Below are 16,837 nucleotides of genomic sequence, written 5' to 3' on the forward strand. Positions count from 1 at the left end.
CATCTCGCTCCCGCTCTAGTTGCACTATTGCCTCTTCTCTTGCCGGCAACCCGATGTGCTTCCAACACAATCAGGAAGTCGACATTCTCGTTTTGGCTCGGATCCAGTTCACGGTATCCATGAGGATTGGGATCGGTGAATAGTCTGAAACTGAAACGCGTACGACGACGAGGGTAAGAGCGAATCCGATGAGAAACAGATAGAGAACGGTGGAGCAGATGCATTCCTCAAGAGGCAACCTGGTAGAAAAGGGACTGTATAGTGGTTCTACATCCAAGTCTAGCGATGGTTGGGTGAGGGATTGAGAATTTGTTTTTTCTTGAGCGCAGTGGGTCCAAGTGTGGTTGTACCAGCGACTCTGAAATTAGTTGTTTGAGGCGATGTCCGTGGTGAGGCATAATTCCGGGACTCCCTTGAAGCCCGGTTTCCTGTCAAAAGTGTTTATAAGGATGGGATGTGTATCGGCGGAATTACAAAACACACACATTCCTTTTCGTTTCCCCTCAAGCGCCATGATTTCTTCTGGTGCTCTATTCCTGATTCTTACCACCGCATCGTACTCCCATGCTTTGTCCCTCGGCTTAGATGCCCAACTTCGCGTCGGTCGGTCGAAACCAGTAGCTGCTGCCTGGTACGCCGGTTGGCACGCTAGCGAATTCCCTCTTTCTCAAGTATCATGGGACAAGTATACATATCTCACATACTCATTCGCGTGAGTTGTGTTCCACCTCTGTTTTTGAAAGTCATGCTAACTCTATCCGGCATCAGGTTTCCAACTGAGGACCCCAGTATCATTAGTTTAGCGGGCTCAGCACCGGAGACCTTACCGAAATTCGTCAAGGCGGCCCATCAGCACGTAAGCCTCCAGTCGACTGCCTAGCTTTGAGGCTGACCCGAAGAATTAGAGAGTAGGGGCACTTGTATCCATCGGAGGCTGGGCTGGCTCGCGATTCTTCTCCACAGCAGTTGCTAGTCCCCAAAATCGGACTAAATTCGTGAACGCGGTCACTGAATTCGCCACCAAGCACGACTTGGATGGGATCGATTTCGAGTACGGGCACCTTGTTCTTTCTTTCTTTCTTTCTTGTTCGGCGCTGATGTGTGGAACTTTTAGCTGGGAGTATCCCAACAAGGAAGGAGTTGGCTGTAACGCCAAGAGTCCTAACGATACTTCCAACTTTCTTGCGTTCCTCAAAGAGCTTCGTACCACCGATGTTGGCCAGAAACTCATTTTGACCGCAGCCACGGCTATCACCCCGTTCGCTGACGCCAACGGCAATCCCAGCCAAGACATGTCAGGCTTCGCAAAATTCTTGGACTACATCGCGCTCATGAATTACGATATTTGGGGCGGCTGGAGCGCTACCGTTGGACCGAATGGTCCGCTGAACGACTCTTGTGCAGCTCCCCAGAACCAGCAAGGTTCTGCTGTCAGAGCTGTCAAGGCATGGTCCGCTGCTGGTGTTCCCTTGAATAAACTCTTGTTGGCCGTCCCTGCGTACGGACATTCTTTCACCGTTAACAAAACCGCTGCTTTTACTTCGAACGATATGAAAGAGCTCGCACTCTACCCTGGATTCAACGCCAGCATTCATCAGAAAGGTGATAGCTGGGATGATGGTGGTCTCGACGTTTGCGGGGTTGAACAACCTGCAGGAGGTGAGCTATTTTGTTGAGCTCAAAGCTGTGCCGACAACTCTTCTGTCAGGCACCTTCAACTTCTGGGCAATCATTAAAAGTTATCTGAACAACGACGGAACCCCAAAGTCCGATGTTCCATACAAGTTTGATGACTGCAGCAAAGCGGTCAGTCGTTTTCTTTTACTATCCTTTTTTCCCGCGAAGATCCTTCGCTGATGATTACTGTGCAGGCCTATGTGTACGACAAGGAACGTGAACTGATGGTCGCCTTCGACGATGCGAGCTCCTTCGCCGCCAAAGGCAAGTACATTGCACAGACGGGTCTGGCAGGATTCGCATTGTGGGAGGCAGCAGGCGACTACAACGACATCCTCCTTGACGCTATTCGGGAAGGAAGTGGGATGTGCTAGGTTCCAGGGCCCCTCAACCAAACTAATCTAGTAACATATGTTCTCTCTGTTCTGTACAGGGAATAATAATAGTAAATTTGCCTGCAGATTGTTCGCAAATATGGGCTTCCGCTCTGAATATTTTTAGATCAACGTGCTTTATAATAGATCTGTTGCTTATCTCCTCTCTCCCTCCCTGTCATGATTATTACCGTGCAAAGACCTCCTTCTCCTTTTCCTTCCTTGGAAGATTGTCAACCAGTCCGATTTCCGCCCAGTAATTCAAGCAATGTCGGAACAACAGAGGAGCACGGTTTAGATACCATAACATTCGATTTTCCGGCCAGACTAGGAAGCGATACAAAGTCCATACCTCAATCTCTACTCGTTTTGATCGCGCTTTTCGTCGTTCATTATCGGAGCACAGGTGTAGAAAATGCTACCCTCGGTCAGTTAATCCAATCGCACCAAGAACCTTTCACTTATTCATTTAGGTATTCTTGATGACAATTCCAAGCAGTCTACGGTCCGAGTTCACATAGATTCTGAGACGCCCTTATCCAATATCAATGTAGTTCGGGACGCGACTCAAGGAGTTCAAACATCAGGAAAACACGATCTCCCGAAGATCATCATTGTGTCAACTGGCGTTTCGATCGAGAGCGAGCCTGCTATTTCCTCGTATGTTGCACTCATGTCTTATTCGCTTCTTGCTGACTTGTTTTCAATAATAGCAAGTTGAATATGGAGTGGAGTATCGACCTCGAGTGTCACGTATCGTATGATAGCGCCCTCTATTCTAGGACAGAGGTTCAAAATATATGGGAAAAGGTTTTGGATGTCATGGTGGTTAGTTTGGAACAGCCGGAGCTTCCTGTAGGGGAAGTGCCCTTCCGCAAGGTTCGACAACAACTCGAGCGTTCCGGGATCCCAATAAAATGCCCTCCGTCACCATCATACACATTCACCACACTCTCAGACGCATTTCATCATACCGTCATCACGTATCCCGACCATGTTGCCATAGTCAACGGGAAAACATCCCTTACCTATGCAGAGCTCGACTTTTACTCCTCTGCGTTGACGCACAAAATTACTGGTGCTCTGGATGGGAGAAATGACTCTGGATACATTTCCTGGTGTCTACCGCCTTCGCCGTTGGCAATTGTTGTCATGTTTGCCATCGTGAAGTACGGTGCGACGTATGTCCCGTTAGACATACGTCTCCCATGTGCACGTCTCAATTCCCTCATTGCGGATTCTGGAGCGTGTCTCCTAATTACTTCCAACGACTCTCCGGACTTTTCCTTGGATAACCCTGAACAAGTCGCGCGCTTGGACGTCACCAACTTCCTGAGAGAACATACATCCTATTCATCAACTTACCAATCCCGTAGCAGGCCGGTAATGAACAAGCTCGCATATGTGATGTACACTTCCGGAAGCACCGGAAAGCCCAAAGGAGTGTGCATCAGTCAAGAGTCAGTTCTTGCGCTTGTTTACGACCGAGGACGTTTTCCACTCGGACCGAACGATCGAGTCGCGCAAATTAATAATTTGGCGTGGGATGGTAGTATTTTTGAGGTTTGGTGCACTCTTCTCGCTGGCGCAACGCTCGTCTCGTTCAATCGTTATGACGTGCTCGAACCTGTCATCCTCGCGAAGCAATTCAATACCCTCGACGTCCAATGCACTTTCATCACAACATCATTGTTCCGCCAGATCTTGAACGTTGCTCCCGATTTGTTTAAGCCGCTACGCACATTGCTCGTTGGAGGCGAATCGATTGACTTTGACCAGTACCGCAAGTTGCACGCCGTCAATCCCTTCGTAAAATTGTTTAACATGTATGGTCCCACTGAGACGTGCTGTTATACGACATCTTACATCGTTCCTATGGATGATTTACCGACACAAGGGGTTGTACCAATTGGGATAGGGCTAGAACATACCCAATGCTTGGTTGTAGACTCTAAGAATAGGCTTGTGCCACCGGGTATCATTGGCGAGCTTGTGATAGGTGGAAGGGGCGTCGGAGCTGGGTATCTTGAACGACGGAAGGAAACAACAGAACATTTCGTTAAAATGAGATTCCCGGAGTTGGACCAACCCGGAGCTGTGTTTTATCGGTCGGTATGTGTGTCTGATATTTCGGTAAGAAGTTGATGAATGCTTGAATAGGGCGACCTTGTGAGATGGCTGCCTACCAGAGAATTACAGTTTGAGGGCAGACTGAAGGCGGGGCAAGTGAAGATTAGGGGACAACGGCTTGAAATGACAGAGGTGGAAGCGGCTTGTGTTCGGAGTGGATTAGTGACACATGCCGCAGTCGCCTTCGTGAAGCCTACAGACGGACGGGAAGCGTACTTGGCCTCCTTTCTCGTCAGAAAACCCATCCCGGATGTAAATGGAACACAAACATTTCTTCCAACTCTTGGCCGTATACTCAAGGTCCTCAGATCAACGTTACCATCGTATATGATCCCGAGAGATGTCCACTTTGTAGAGTCCCTCCCGCTAACAAGTAGCGGAAAACTCGACCGGCGTTCACTACAAGGAATGGCTTTAGCAGCAGATAGTCAAGAAACAGGAGTGCATAATGGTGATTATACAGACACGTACGTTGCCCCCCAATCGGAGCTGGAACGCCACATTTGTGGAATCTTTGGCGAGATTCTCCCAAAGTCTGGTGTTTTTGGTGCTACTTCAGACTTTTTTGATGCCGGTGGGCACTCACTGCTGGCGATGCGATTGAAATGGAGACTGCAACAGACATTTCACGATCAGATGTCCATGCAGGATATTTTTGCCGAGACGACACCCCGTAGACTTGCTGCGAGAATTGAAGCGCTCAAGCAAAGCAGCCCCGATAAAGTTGCCGTTGATCTTCGGTCTTTTCCCCAAATTGGTGAAGGTGAATACAGACCGTTAACATTGGGAGAGGCGAGGTTTTGGTATGCCGCAAAGGTGGATGGTCCCGACGATCCAACCTTTTTTTGTCCACATTGGCTTCATATGGACGGTTTTGTCGACGAAGACGTGTTGGAAAGATCTATCACATTTATGGTGGGACGACACGAAGTCTTCAGAACGGTATTTCTGGAAGTCGATGGCATTCCCAGAGGAAAGATAATCGACTTTTTTGCCGGTATGGAAAGGATGGACGTGGATCCCAACCTGGACCAGGAAGCTTTTGAAACACTCCTACGCGGGCATGCCATGAGACCCTTCAAGTTTGGAGAGGACGTCATGTTTAGGGCTATTCTGTTCCGCGTTAACGGAGGGGAGAAAAGCATCCTGCTGTTCGCCCTACACCACATGATTACTGATGGATTCAGCAGGGACGTCATCTTTAGAGAGGTTTCGGAAGCCTACAACGCTTTCATCGACGATAAAAATCCTACTTTACCTCCAGTTCCCGTGCAATACACTGCATTTGCACAATGGCACAATACCAGCGATTACGAACAATTACTAGAGGCCCAAACACAGTATTGGTCAAAGGAACTTCAAGGCGGTAAAGCGGCCGATTTCCCACTCGATTTCCCTCGACCTCAACCCAAAGATACCAGTAGAGACGGCGGTCTAATCTCCGTGGTTTGTACTTCTGAAATGACACATCAACTTGAAGTGCTATGCAAGGAAGCCGGTATCACCATCTACATTCTGCTGTTGACAGTCCTGCGAATCGTTCACTATCAGCTCACTGCAGAGACCGATGCTTGCCTGGCATCCTCAATTGCAAACCGGACCCGTCCAGAAGCCGAGTCTTTATGTGGATACTTTGTCAACAACATCGTTTATCGTATCAAACTAGATGGGCAAAACACCGTTGGAGATATCTTGAAACAGGTTCGACAGCTTTATTTGGGAGCACTAGCCAACCAAGATGTACCCTTCTGGCCTCGTATTGCAGAGAAACTCCGTTCTGACCCAACTAAACCGATTTATCGAACTGTGATGGGCTATCATCGCTTTAACACGACGTCGCTCAAACTCGGCAACGACGTGTGTGCAAAAGCATGGGACCTAGACTTACAAGCCGTTCGGTTCGATTTCCAGGTCTTTTTCAACAGAGAGGGGGATCAAATAGTTGGGGACTTTCACTACCGGAAGGATTTGTTCAAGGAAGCGACGGTGAAAGGCATTGTTGACCGTTATTTCCATGTTCTACAGGTTCTCGCGGGGGGGCTGCAAGAGCGTGTATTAGAGATGTCATTGAATTCGGTTGTAAGGCTTTAATCTATACTTACGTACAGTATGGATTGTTGCATGTACTTTACCTCGTCAGCTCGGCCGACAATTCGTTGCACCCGGCCGGGCCGAGGTGCACTTGCATCTACTCAAATGCTTCTGCAGCAATCGCTCCGGTCGTTTAACGCCTTTCTACGCCATCCCCAGCCATCTTCCTTGCGCGTAATGTCCAGGACAGCTTCAGGCAAGTTTCTGATTTACACCTATGCCCCGGACCGAACAGAGGAGGGTACTTTTGAGAGGCGCATGTCGGTCCGGCCTCAACATATCGAAGGTCTGAAAGCCAACGTCGCAAATGGCTCGATTCGTGAGTTCCTAGATGCCTGTTGAGTTTGACGGAGGTTTTGGTTGAATGGCCAATTTAGGTGTCGCTGGCGCGTTGTTGACGCCTGAATCCCTGCACGCAGCTCAAGAAGACAAGAGAATGATAGGTTCTACTTTCATTTGGGAGGCTGAAAGTCTGGAAGAGTACATCTCCAGTATTTTTTTCCGTGTCTAACACAATCTGATTGCTAGTAATCCTTTTAGGGTACGGGAGAAACTTTCGAAGGATCCATACTGGACAAACGCTGTTGTGAGTGTGGTAGTGAACGTAAAGAGAATGGTTGATTTCTCACCCAGATAATTCACAGTGGGACAAAGAGAAGATTGTTGTTACACCAATTGCAGCCGCTACACCTATCCCATAAACCAGTGTACTCTATCTGTCAGGGATAACCCAAGAACACTGTTCTACGTCGTGTTTTACCGTTGAAGGCATCAGGAAAAACCTTCGGCGCTGACAAGCGCTGGTCAGCGGTGGGAACTTGCCAGCACATGGCAAGTGCTTGATCAGTGTTTCCCCAGATTGTGTAAGTCGATAAGTGCATGACCACCCGTGGCTGTCTGACAACAGCTGACAACCATCTGACGGTCCACTGGCCAGCCGGTTGTGATGGTTCAGGGAATTTCCATAGGCAGACATGTCACATTATCCTCACCTTTGTTTTTTTTTTAATCCCAGTGAGCGAGTTTTAGATTACTAGTAATGAGAAACAAATGCTCCCGAAATGAGCTAGCCAATTCAGTGAAGCCAACCCTTGGGCATTCATGGTAAGTAGAGCTTGCGCGTGTGTGTAACGCAATCAAACTCGTTAACACGGGGTCAGTTTCGGCCCTAACTTTTAACAGCAGTAAAACTACGTTGCTACGTCATGTAATTCCATAATACTTATATGTTGAAATTAAATCTTATCAAATATTATGTAACTATAAATTTAAATTTAAAAAATAACTACAGTACATACTATTCTGGGTTTCGATGTGCAAAGCACGGGGATATGCAAAATGGGTCAATGTGGGCTCAGCAATTTTTTTTAGGCTTCTTAGAATACACATGAGCTTGTATGTATAACTGTAGCCACCACCAGACAGAGGATATGAAATGAGAGGCAAAATACGGTACAGATTGTGGTGTGATATGAGTGTGACAGCCCAGGAACAGTACGTTCCTGAACGTAAATCAAAATTTTGGATATGTAGTGAAGTGTAAACAGGTACGTAGACAATAAATACAAGATTCTAGAGGCAGCGGAGCGAAATGTGGTGTAAAATAAGCCAAACGAGTCCCCAAAGGTCCCCAATCGACCAGTAAGCGAGACGGCGGTGGGGCTGACCATCAATGCGATGATGGTTGCGAGCGGCGAGGAATATGCCGTCACCCCATCAAACCAGCAACCATGCCAAAGAAAACTGACGCAAGCCAACTTTGGTCATGGCGCGAGCTTTGCTCCTGGCCGATGTGTTGCCGGACGTGACGATACGTGACGAACCGTTTTGCACTTCTTGTTGCACCCTCGGACAGTCTCCGAGGCTTCTTGCAGCTATCCTAAAATCCTGATAAAATCAGGTTAACATCCTGAGCACCATTAGAATACTCTATTCAAATTTCTGATATGGTAAGTGGTGTGTGGAAGTGGTTCTCGAAAATCTTGCTTATCCCTACACAGAATAGTACCACTTGTCACACTCCTGGAGGTTCTGGATCAAAGCTGGTACCTGCCAGGACGGTAATGACCCAGAGAAATGGATATTTTTGTACTAGTAGTCAGCTAACCAAGTTCATCACTCTGACGAGGCTTGTAATCACAATCAGAATGGCAAAGACCGTCTGACTGATAGTGCTGGCCAGCAAATGATAATCTATAGCGGGCCATGATAATCTATTGCCATCTTACAGAATGCTGGTAAGCAACTTACGACGCTGATCATTGCCTGATAAGCGCTGGTAAGCATTTGAGGTTTTTCCTGATGGGGTCTACTGACCATGCATGGTTCGTGGCCCCGTGTTTGGTCACACTCACAGGCTCGTTTCTTCACATGAGGAGTTTTTCTATCTGCACTCAAGTATTGCGAGATCGAGTGCGACTTTCCCCCTCTTTGTTGCTCTTCTCGAGGATGTCATCATCATCCAGCAAGTCCTTGACCAAGTTCGTCGTTTATGCACCCGATAAAGAAGGCACCCTTGATCTGAGGTATCAGGTCCGTCAACGCCATTTGGATGGAATTGTGCCTACGGTAAAGTCCGGGGTGATGAGTGCGTATATTGTATTGATTATTCCGGAATCCGTGACTTTGCTGATGGTTATCTACCTATTCTATCCAGAGCTTGGAGGTATGATGGTCGATCCAGAAAGCGATGTCAACCTCCCTCAGAAGAAAGCCATCGGATCCTTGGTCATCTACGAGGCGGAATCCGTAGAGCAGGTCAAGAGGATGGTAGAGACCGATATTTACTACACCTCTGGCGTAGTAAGTGATCTAAAAACTTCGAGTACCGAGTACAGTGCTGACGTCGAATTTACAAGTGGGATCAAGAAAAGTTAGTTATCTGTCCGTTTTTCGCTGCCACTCCGTGGCCATGAAGACACAACCATCTATCAAGGTGTACTCAATCATGTGGCGAATAAATGATGAATCAGTATCCTGTCATTCTATACTGAGCAGTCTACGTCCAGCGCTGTAAGGACCCACTTTTACTTCGTAGCCACTGCTTTGGCCATATGCATATGTTCACCAACACCACTCCGTTTCCACGTAGGGCCACCAGATGTCCTGGACTCCCTGCTAGATCGATAACATGCTGTAGTCACATTTATTGAGGATAGTAACTGTGCGTTGGTACATAACTTCCGATTAAGGATAAGCGGGAGTTCCGGAATCTCTTAGTGTCCTCGTGCTACCTTGGATTTGCTTCATAATAAGTACGAGCATGTCTTCTCTCTTTTCAACTTCCATCCGACTCGCCTCTAGACGAGCTTTCAATCCTACAAAATCCTCATTATTATACGGGACTGTTCGCCTCATGTCTTCCACGCAATTCGAACACATCTTGACATCCCGACCCGACCCTTCAGTCTTTCAGATTACTCTCAACCGGCCCAAAGCGCTCAATGCGTTAAGCTCACCTCTGTTCCTTGAACTCAACAAGGCCCTCTTTGAAGCCGATGCTGATGATTCAATAGGAGCGATAGTTCTGACTGGTTCAGAAAGGGCGTTCGCTGGTACGTGGTGTTTCATTCATTGCCCAAGTTTTGACATTGAATGTTGCTTGCACCTTACAGCCGGTGCAGATATCAAGGAAATGAAGGACAAAACCTGTAAGATCCAGAAAAGTTCATTATTCCTACCTACGCTGATACAGAACTAAAACATAGTTGTTGAAGTCTACAAGAACAGCTTCCTCGAGAACTGGACTCAGATGACGAAACTCAAGAAACCCGTTATTGCGGCTGTCAGCGGATATGCGGTAGGAATGTCACATCTTATGCGTACTCATGAACTAACGATACTCGATATTTTAGCTCGGAGGCGGATGTGAACTCGCACTTATGTGTGACATCATTCTTGCTTCGCCCACCGCCAAGTTCGGCCAGCCAGAAATAAACTTGGGTGTGATCCCAGGGGGGGGAGGCTCACAGAGACTCGCTCTAGCGGTTGGCAAGTCTCGCGCCATGGAGTTGGTTCTTACTGGCCGAATGATATCCGCTACTGAGGCGGCAGAATGGGGAATGATTAGTAGGGTGGTCGGGGAAGGCGAAGGAAGGGTTGTCAAGGAGGCCGTGGCCATGGCAAAGGAAATTGCTAGTAAAGGTCAGCTCGCCGTACAGGCTGGCAAGGAGGCGGTCAATGCTGGTATGTTTACCACTTCGTCGTCTACGTGCTGGATTCTGACATTAGATATTAGCATATGAGATGTCCTTGGAAGAAGGTTTGAGACTCGAACGAAGGTTATTCTACGGACTCTTTGCAACCAAGGACCAAAAAGAAGGTAAGCTTGGATATGATAGCGGAGGTTATTATCTCTAACAATTTCGATAGGTATGGCGGCATTTGCAGATAAAAGGACAGCGCAGTTCACGCACCAGTAATGGGCTAAAAGAACACACTGTACTATATGGGATCAATTTGGATTCAGTTGAACCATCTGTATCCTCCTCCCAGGATAAGAGCTTCGCGTGAAGTCAGCAGGCTGGTAAAGTGTGGGTTGGTTTCGACTCACCGACACCAACGCCGCTCATGAGTCTTTTCTGTAAGGGTGTGCCAGCAGCGATGGTTCGAGACTGCCACAATGCATAGCCCCCAACACCAGTAAGAGTGGTAGTTCCGATTACTCTGCATGACAAGCAGTCTTTTGGTCTTGTACTCGCGTTGATGGCGGAAGTAGACATGAGACCGTGAGAAGTCTCAGTCGGAATTCCAAAAACTGCAATCAACCTCAAAAGTAGGACAATAGAACTCGAGAATAATGCAGGCCACCCTACATTATTCAGCGTTTCATCCTTCTCTCAAACCACCACCATGACTAAAGGCATCTCCTATTCTACTCCCTCTCCTTCCCGTCCCAGTTCTCGCAGTCTCGGAAAAAAACGAGCGCGTGCTGAAGACGATGAGCTCTGTTCTTCACCCAAGGATCGTCCTAGAAACTCCAAGAAATCCAAATCATGCGGTTCAGGAAACACAACATACCGTGCGGAAGATGCTCTGACCGTGGACGAACACTATTCGGACAACGGAGGTGATATTTACCTCAGATTGCCCGATGGAACCCATTTCATGTGTCACCTGGAGAAGTTGAAGGCAGCAGGAGGGTTGTTCGAAGATCTTTTCTCTCTTCCCCAACCTGCTAGAGATTCAGAAACTCCCCACGAGCTACCATTTTGCGACATTTATCAAGAAATTGCGCCCGAACAGCTCCGTTATGCGCTGGATTTCATTTATGGAAAACTGTGATTATCTCGTTCCAGTCGTCTTACACGACTTACTGAATATCACTTTTCCCAGAAAACTGCTTCGAAGACTTCGGACAGGCAGAATTTCATTACACTTCTCTGGCGCCCTTGCAGTACTCAAGGTCGGCCATCTACTCAACCTCCCCGAATTGCGAAAAGCTGCTTTAAAGGCATTGCATCTTTTGTTTCCCTGCGATTCCGACGACGACCGATGGCCGCCTGTAATCCATGGTACCAATGCTCCGACCGACCTCTTCCGGAGGATATTTCCTATCGAAGCTGTTAATGTTTTCCGACAATGTGAAGTCCCACTGTTCGCTCCCGTGGCGTATTATTACGCCGCACAACTCGAAATCGATGACATCCTTTTTGGCGTCACACGCCCCGACGGTTCAATCGAAAAGCTGAGTGACGCCGACAAATCACTCGTGATGAAGGGGAGAGAGAAGCTTCGGCGTGTGAGAAGAGATCATACACATGCCTGGCTTTCGGAGCATGGGAATGTGCGCGGTGAAGTAGAACATCAACTTCATGGATGCTGGATGCAGAGCAATGCCTACACGGGCCAAAGCTGTTACGCTTTCATTCAGAAGCTTAAAGCAGACTGGAATGCCCGTGGATTCTTCGAGAGGTCCGATTGTATGAATGCCCTACCTCAAGAGGCCTTGGATATCTTGAAAAAAGATCTTTGCAGTACCTGCTATGAATTCTATCGACCAAAGATATCGCAGGGCGTTTGGAACGGATGGTGGGAGTTACCTGGTGTATTCGGATTCGAATCGTGGAAGGTGTTGAAGGAGGGACAGGGAAAATTGAGTGATGGGTGGCGAGAATGAGAAGGCTGGGGCTTTACTTGGTAACATTCTTCATGGTGCGATTGTCGCTCGCTGACCCTGACGGTGTAATAGGTTGCGACACGGTGCACGATCACTTGACCCAACTTACTCCCTTTCCGATGATTGTTCACATAAGTCGGCGCTTTTACTAAAGGGAAAGACTTTTTGCCAGGCTGTAATTCTCGCTTGTAACTTCGTCACATGGAGGCTTAAATGTTTATACGGACAAACTTTAACTTATAAATCTCTTGCTTTCGGTCTCTGACGTTTGACCCCTCTTCCACCTCTTCAAGAATGAGCTTCGATACGTGAGTGTCTGGAAGATGCAGAACGCTGATGTCCTTATCCCCCTTTCGCTAGATTTTCGAAAATCGTCTTTCCCCTAGTATGGCCATTCTTCCAACATAGTAACTCAAGGCTAACCTTGGATTGATTGACAACTCCAGCTTTTTGCCCTTGGGCTGCTAGCGATTGCCGTTGCAATCCACTCCACCTACAAGCGATTCGCACGCATCTCCATTTCTAGTGTTCCTGGACCTGAGCCTGAATCCTTCGTTTACGGTGCGTTTACTTCAGTGAACCTTTGAATTTTGTCTCAGTGGATCACATAGGTAATCTCCCGGAATTGTTCCAAAGTCAAGTCGGCGTTTCAGACTTCAAATGGCAAGAACAATACGGCGGTATCGTACGTATCAAGGGGGCGTTCGGAGAGGACCGCCTCATGGTCTCTGATTCAAAAGCTATGCAATATATCTTTCACACCGCTGGTAAGCATCTTGGTCTGTAACCTCAAGCCAGGCATGATGCGGAACATACAACAGGATATGGATTCCTTAAATGGCCCGAACGCACGGAGATCAGTAGAGTTCTCATGGGCAGAGGTCTCCTCTGGGCTGATGGTTAGTACGACCTATTTGATTCAGAAAATCTGAAATTTTGTGACGTTTGGTTTAGGTGAAACTCACAAACGCCAGAGAAAAGCCATGCTTCCTGGATTTGGAGGTACAGTGCCTATCATCTCGAGACGATCATGGAGGAATATTCATTCTTTTACCTTCCCAGCGCCCGAATCGAAGTCTTTTATCCCAATTTTCAATAAAGTAGCATCAGATGTGAGCGTGCTTTTTATCTGGTGAAATGGTGCTGTAGGCGTTTAATTGCTCACCAATAGCTTTGTTCTCATTGGATTGATCTCATCGCAAGTGCCCCTGATCAAACCGTGGAACTGAATGCTGCTTCTTGGCTTTCCAGAGCTACTATGGATTCGTTGGGAGAAGGTGGTTTAATGTTGCGTGACCCGGGTGTCTCTTAGTAACCAAATTTCCAGCGGCCTTTGATTATCACTTCGGTGCTCTGGACCAGACCGAAAATGAACTGATGAAAGCTTACTTTGGATTAATGTAGGACATCTCTTCATACGCCGGTTGTATGGAAGAGACTTGATAGCTATTCAGGTCCGACACGCTTGGCCAACCATCAAGGAAAACTATCTTAATGCAGACATTGATGCCTGTTTGGCTCCTCCGACTGAGGTCGCAGTTTTCCAGTAGCAAACACCTTGTCCACGCAAGGCACACCGCAAAACTCGCCAGTGCAATTGCCAAAGCTCTCATTGACATGAAGGCAGACTTGTTGAAACAAGGGAAAGAGGGCCGCAAAGACATTCTCAGTTTACTTGGTATGCCAACCGGACGACGTTTCGTACATTACTTCAAGGATACGCAAAACTGATGTCATTTCTGACAGTCAAAGCCAATGCGTCTGAAAACCCTGCGAATCGTCTTACCGAGGAGGAAATGATCGCTCAGATGCGAACCTTGCTTTTAGCAGGTACTATGTCTGGACTTGCTTTGTGATTTCGTTTTCTCTCCTCACGTCAATTCTTCGATGCAGGTCATGAAACAAGCGCCACGACGCTCACATGGGTTTTGTACGAGCTGGCTCGGCATCCCGAAGTGCAACGCAAGTTGCGGGAAGAAATTCGCGCCAGAGAAGCCTCACGTAGCGGCCCAGACTTCACTGCGAATGATTTCGACAACATGCCGTACATGGCAGCGGTGGTCAAGGTGCGCGACGCTCCTGTTCCCTGCCAGTTTCTCTCACGGAAAGTCTTCCGTTAATCAGGAGTCTATGCGGTTCCACCCTGCTGTATATCAGAACTATCGGCAAGCTGCACGAGACGATTTCCTACCGCTATCAAAGTCGATTGTCACGACTTCGGGCCGGGTTTTGAACGAGTTGCCTGTAGGAAAGGGCACAAAGCTCGTCCTATCCATTGCTGCGTACAATAGGTGGGTTTCCTCTTGCATAATATCACAATCTTCTTACGGGCTTTCGGATAGAAACAAAGACGTTTTTGGGGAAGATGCTGACGTCTATGACCCGGAAAGATGGTTCAATTCGGGTGAAAAGAAAGGTCCCACTGTGGGAGTCTATGGCAATCTGTGAGTACCGAGTCAAGTTCTTATAGTTGTCCCTCATTGATTATGGATTATTCAGACTTACATTTGCAGGGGGGGTGAGAACTTGTATTGGATGGAGATTTGCACTTTATGAAGTTCAGAGCCTGCTGGTTGCAATTATTAATAACTTCGAGCTTGCTCCGACCAAGGACCTATCGCGCCTTCGCAGGGAGGCCTGTTTAGTCACAGGTAAGTTTGGTCGGTTGACCGGATTGATTCGATATGACACGCATTTCTCCCCTAGTCCCGACTCTTGAAGGCGAGGAAGCGAAGGGCGAGAACCTTCCCTTGAAAGTGACTATCGCTCCTCGCGATTAAATGACATTAACTTGTGTATAACTACTACTACTATTTAAAGCACTTGTGATGTATGTAAGTAGCAAGGGGCCAGCGCTAGATCCAGCCCGAGCGCTTGAAATCATGTTTACTCGTGCACCCAGACGACAGTTTCAGAGCCTATGTGCTGATGGTATGTTTTGTAACAGACGGTGCCTTCGAAGACTAATTCTTTGAGCGACTGATATGTTTCTGTTTAGTATCGCATCGTCGCACCGAAAAGTCTGTTTTAACAATCTTCCAACGACCGTGTCGTTTGCAAAGTACTGGGACGGAAAACTCAACATCAGGGACGGAATCCTCCAGCTCGGCCTCAGAAAAGTAGTTTATGCTCCATTTCTTTTGCAATAAACTCACATCTGAAATTAAAACAGCCCGCCAACTCCTCAAGACTCTATATTCTCCAAAACACAGTCACCATGGGACCATGTATTCAAAAACGTTCCTAGCACCCCTCAGCTTCTCCCAGCGACTCTGCGCAACCCATTAGGTGGGAAAAGACCCAGGAAACAAACAATGACCGCCCGAGAGATTAGCGCGTTCGAGGACATGTTCAATATGATCTTCGATGCTGTAGCAGAACAGAAGATCGGTGATAGCCTCTCCTCAGATAAACCTGACGTTGGTATCGGAAAACGCGGTGGGATTGGAGACTTGATTGGGAAATTACGACGACACTCCAAAAAGATGAAGTGGACTACAGAGGAAGACGAATTACTAGACCGCAAGAAGGAAGAAATGGATTTGTGTGATACGGATCAACAATTATTAGATTGGGCAATGCGGGAGGTATTTGGAGAGTCAGAGAAATATGAACAGGAGGCAAAAAAGGCCATGGAAACAGTGTCTCAAGAAGAGGGTAACTCGAAACTACCAATGCATCAGTCTCCCACATATCCCCATCTCCTCGCGCTCCTCATGAAAACTTTCCGGGACAAATATCGTGACCCACATCTGGCTCTTTCCATTTTCGACCACGCACGGCACCTATCCATCGCGTCCTACGTGTTCGGGTGTTCCACGGGCGTGTATAACGAGCTCATTGAAACCCGTTGGAGATGTTTCCGCGATCTCAAGGGCGTTCACGACACTCTCGAGGAGATGTCAGTGAATGGCGTGGACTTTGACACCAATACACGAAAACTAGCTGAAAGAGTCCGCCGGGAGGTCGGAGAACGAAACCTATGGATAGAAGAGGTTGAGGTTGGGGGAAATGAAGCGTGGAATATGCTGAACAAGATTGAAAATATCGTTGCCCAGTCCGTTCTCAAACCAGAACACAAAACGAAGGTTGACGAGCCTAAATCACCCAAATGGGATGATTGGAAATCGCAGAGAGACGATGCCGAGGATGAGTGGGAATTTGATTTGTGGGAGAAGTCGACACCAAAATCCAGACGATAGCAAAAGATTCAATCCTATAAAGTACCATAGTGGTTCCGTTGATTATATCGTCGGTATAAGGTTGTCATCCTGGTGAAAACAAGAATGCATGCATATAAGTACAATGCAAAGCTAAAAGCAACAAAAAACCCAAGCTATGTAGTGGTACGAAATGGTGTGAAGACAATTACGAATGAAAGGGAGGGCGCGAATACTAGATATAAATATAAAGAGCAAACCTAAACCGACAAGTCTTCTAAACAAGT

General features: G+C 47.5%; 9 protein-coding genes across 10 annotated transcripts; 8 read left to right on the forward strand and 1 right to left on the reverse strand.

Annotated features, from left to right (window-relative positions):
• Nucleotides 1–512: 512 nt before the first annotated feature.
• On the forward strand, nucleotides 513–2,051 carry E1B28_009997 (uncharacterized protein; the record flags this gene model as incomplete). The annotated part of the gene is made up of 6 exons (XM_043154933.1): nucleotides 513–712; nucleotides 769–856; nucleotides 906–1,051; nucleotides 1,115–1,659; nucleotides 1,709–1,806; nucleotides 1,872–2,051. 6 exons carry the CDS (start codon nucleotides 513–515, stop codon nucleotides 2,049–2,051), a joined length of 1,257 nt encoding a protein of 418 aa, XP_043007393.1.
• Nucleotides 2,052–2,231: 180 nt separating this feature from the next.
• E1B28_009998 (NRPS protein) lies at nucleotides 2,232–6,272 on the forward strand (the record flags this gene model as incomplete). Its single annotated transcript, XM_043154934.1, has 4 exons — nucleotides 2,232–2,478; nucleotides 2,525–2,711; nucleotides 2,765–4,163; nucleotides 4,212–6,272. The coding sequence occupies 4 exons, from the start codon at nucleotides 2,232–2,234 to the stop codon at nucleotides 6,270–6,272; spliced, it is 3,894 nt and encodes a 1,297-aa protein (XP_043007394.1).
• An 18-nt stretch (nucleotides 6,273–6,290) lies between these two features.
• E1B28_009999 (uncharacterized protein) lies at nucleotides 6,291–6,973 on the forward strand (the record flags this gene model as incomplete). The annotated part of the gene is made up of 4 exons (XM_043154935.1): nucleotides 6,291–6,591; nucleotides 6,650–6,752; nucleotides 6,813–6,858; nucleotides 6,917–6,973. The coding sequence occupies 4 exons, from the start codon at nucleotides 6,291–6,293 to the stop codon at nucleotides 6,971–6,973; spliced, it is 507 nt and encodes a 168-aa protein (XP_043007395.1).
• Nucleotides 6,974–8,587: 1,614 nt separating this feature from the next.
• E1B28_010000 (uncharacterized protein) lies at nucleotides 8,588–9,413 on the forward strand. Of its 2 annotated transcripts, XM_043154937.1 has the most exons (4): nucleotides 8,588–8,752; nucleotides 8,805–8,859; nucleotides 8,929–9,074; nucleotides 9,131–9,413. In XM_043154937.1, exons 1-4 carry the CDS (start codon nucleotides 8,594–8,596, stop codon nucleotides 9,185–9,187), a joined length of 417 nt encoding a protein of 138 aa, XP_043007397.1. In that variant the 5' UTR covers nucleotides 8,588–8,593; the 3' UTR covers nucleotides 9,188–9,413. The 2 variants fall into 2 exon arrangements, with proteins under 2 accessions (XP_043007397.1, XP_043007396.1); XM_043154936.1 differs by having other exon boundaries at nucleotides 8,588–8,859.
• A 214-nt stretch (nucleotides 9,414–9,627) lies between these two features.
• On the forward strand, nucleotides 9,628–10,693 carry E1B28_010001 (putative secondary metabolism biosynthetic enzyme; the record flags this gene model as incomplete). Its single annotated transcript, XM_043154938.1, has 6 exons — nucleotides 9,628–9,826; nucleotides 9,887–9,922; nucleotides 9,980–10,071; nucleotides 10,127–10,457; nucleotides 10,510–10,593; nucleotides 10,644–10,693. The coding sequence occupies 6 exons, from the start codon at nucleotides 9,628–9,630 to the stop codon at nucleotides 10,691–10,693; spliced, it is 792 nt and encodes a 263-aa protein (XP_043007398.1).
• A 43-nt stretch (nucleotides 10,694–10,736) lies between these two features.
• Nucleotides 10,737–10,993, reverse strand: E1B28_010002 (uncharacterized protein; the record flags this gene model as incomplete). The annotated part of the gene is made up of 2 exons (XM_043154939.1): nucleotides 10,737–10,774; nucleotides 10,825–10,993. The coding sequence occupies 2 exons, from the start codon at nucleotides 10,991–10,993 to the stop codon at nucleotides 10,737–10,739; spliced, it is 207 nt and encodes a 68-aa protein (XP_043007399.1).
• A 130-nt stretch (nucleotides 10,994–11,123) lies between these two features.
• On the forward strand, nucleotides 11,124–12,390 carry E1B28_010003 (uncharacterized protein; the record flags this gene model as incomplete). Its single annotated transcript, XM_043154940.1, has 2 exons — nucleotides 11,124–11,551; nucleotides 11,607–12,390. The coding sequence occupies 2 exons, from the start codon at nucleotides 11,124–11,126 to the stop codon at nucleotides 12,388–12,390; spliced, it is 1,212 nt and encodes a 403-aa protein (XP_043007400.1).
• Nucleotides 12,391–12,684: 294 nt separating this feature from the next.
• E1B28_010004 (uncharacterized protein) lies at nucleotides 12,685–15,170 on the forward strand (the record flags this gene model as incomplete). The annotated part of the gene is made up of 16 exons (XM_043154941.1): nucleotides 12,685–12,698; nucleotides 12,751–12,775; nucleotides 12,837–12,951; nucleotides 13,002–13,157; nucleotides 13,212–13,289; nucleotides 13,345–13,392; nucleotides 13,453–13,502; nucleotides 13,562–13,667; nucleotides 13,718–13,790; nucleotides 13,845–14,068; nucleotides 14,137–14,220; nucleotides 14,284–14,456; nucleotides 14,515–14,681; nucleotides 14,733–14,834; nucleotides 14,890–15,041; nucleotides 15,097–15,170. The coding sequence occupies 16 exons, from the start codon at nucleotides 12,685–12,687 to the stop codon at nucleotides 15,168–15,170; spliced, it is 1,641 nt and encodes a 546-aa protein (XP_043007401.1).
• A 48-nt stretch (nucleotides 15,171–15,218) lies between these two features.
• E1B28_010005 (uncharacterized protein) lies at nucleotides 15,219–16,592 on the forward strand (the record flags this gene model as incomplete). Its single annotated transcript, XM_043154942.1, has 3 exons — nucleotides 15,219–15,321; nucleotides 15,389–15,509; nucleotides 15,563–16,592. The coding sequence occupies 3 exons, from the start codon at nucleotides 15,219–15,221 to the stop codon at nucleotides 16,590–16,592; spliced, it is 1,254 nt and encodes a 417-aa protein (XP_043007402.1).
• Between the last annotated feature and the right edge of the window lie 245 nt (nucleotides 16,593–16,837).

Source organism: Marasmius oreades, chromosome 6 (assembly GCF_018924745.1).
Source record: "Marasmius oreades isolate 03SP1 chromosome 6, whole genome shotgun sequence".
Taxonomy (NCBI): Eukaryota; Fungi; Basidiomycota; class Agaricomycetes; order Agaricales; family Marasmiaceae; genus Marasmius; species Marasmius oreades.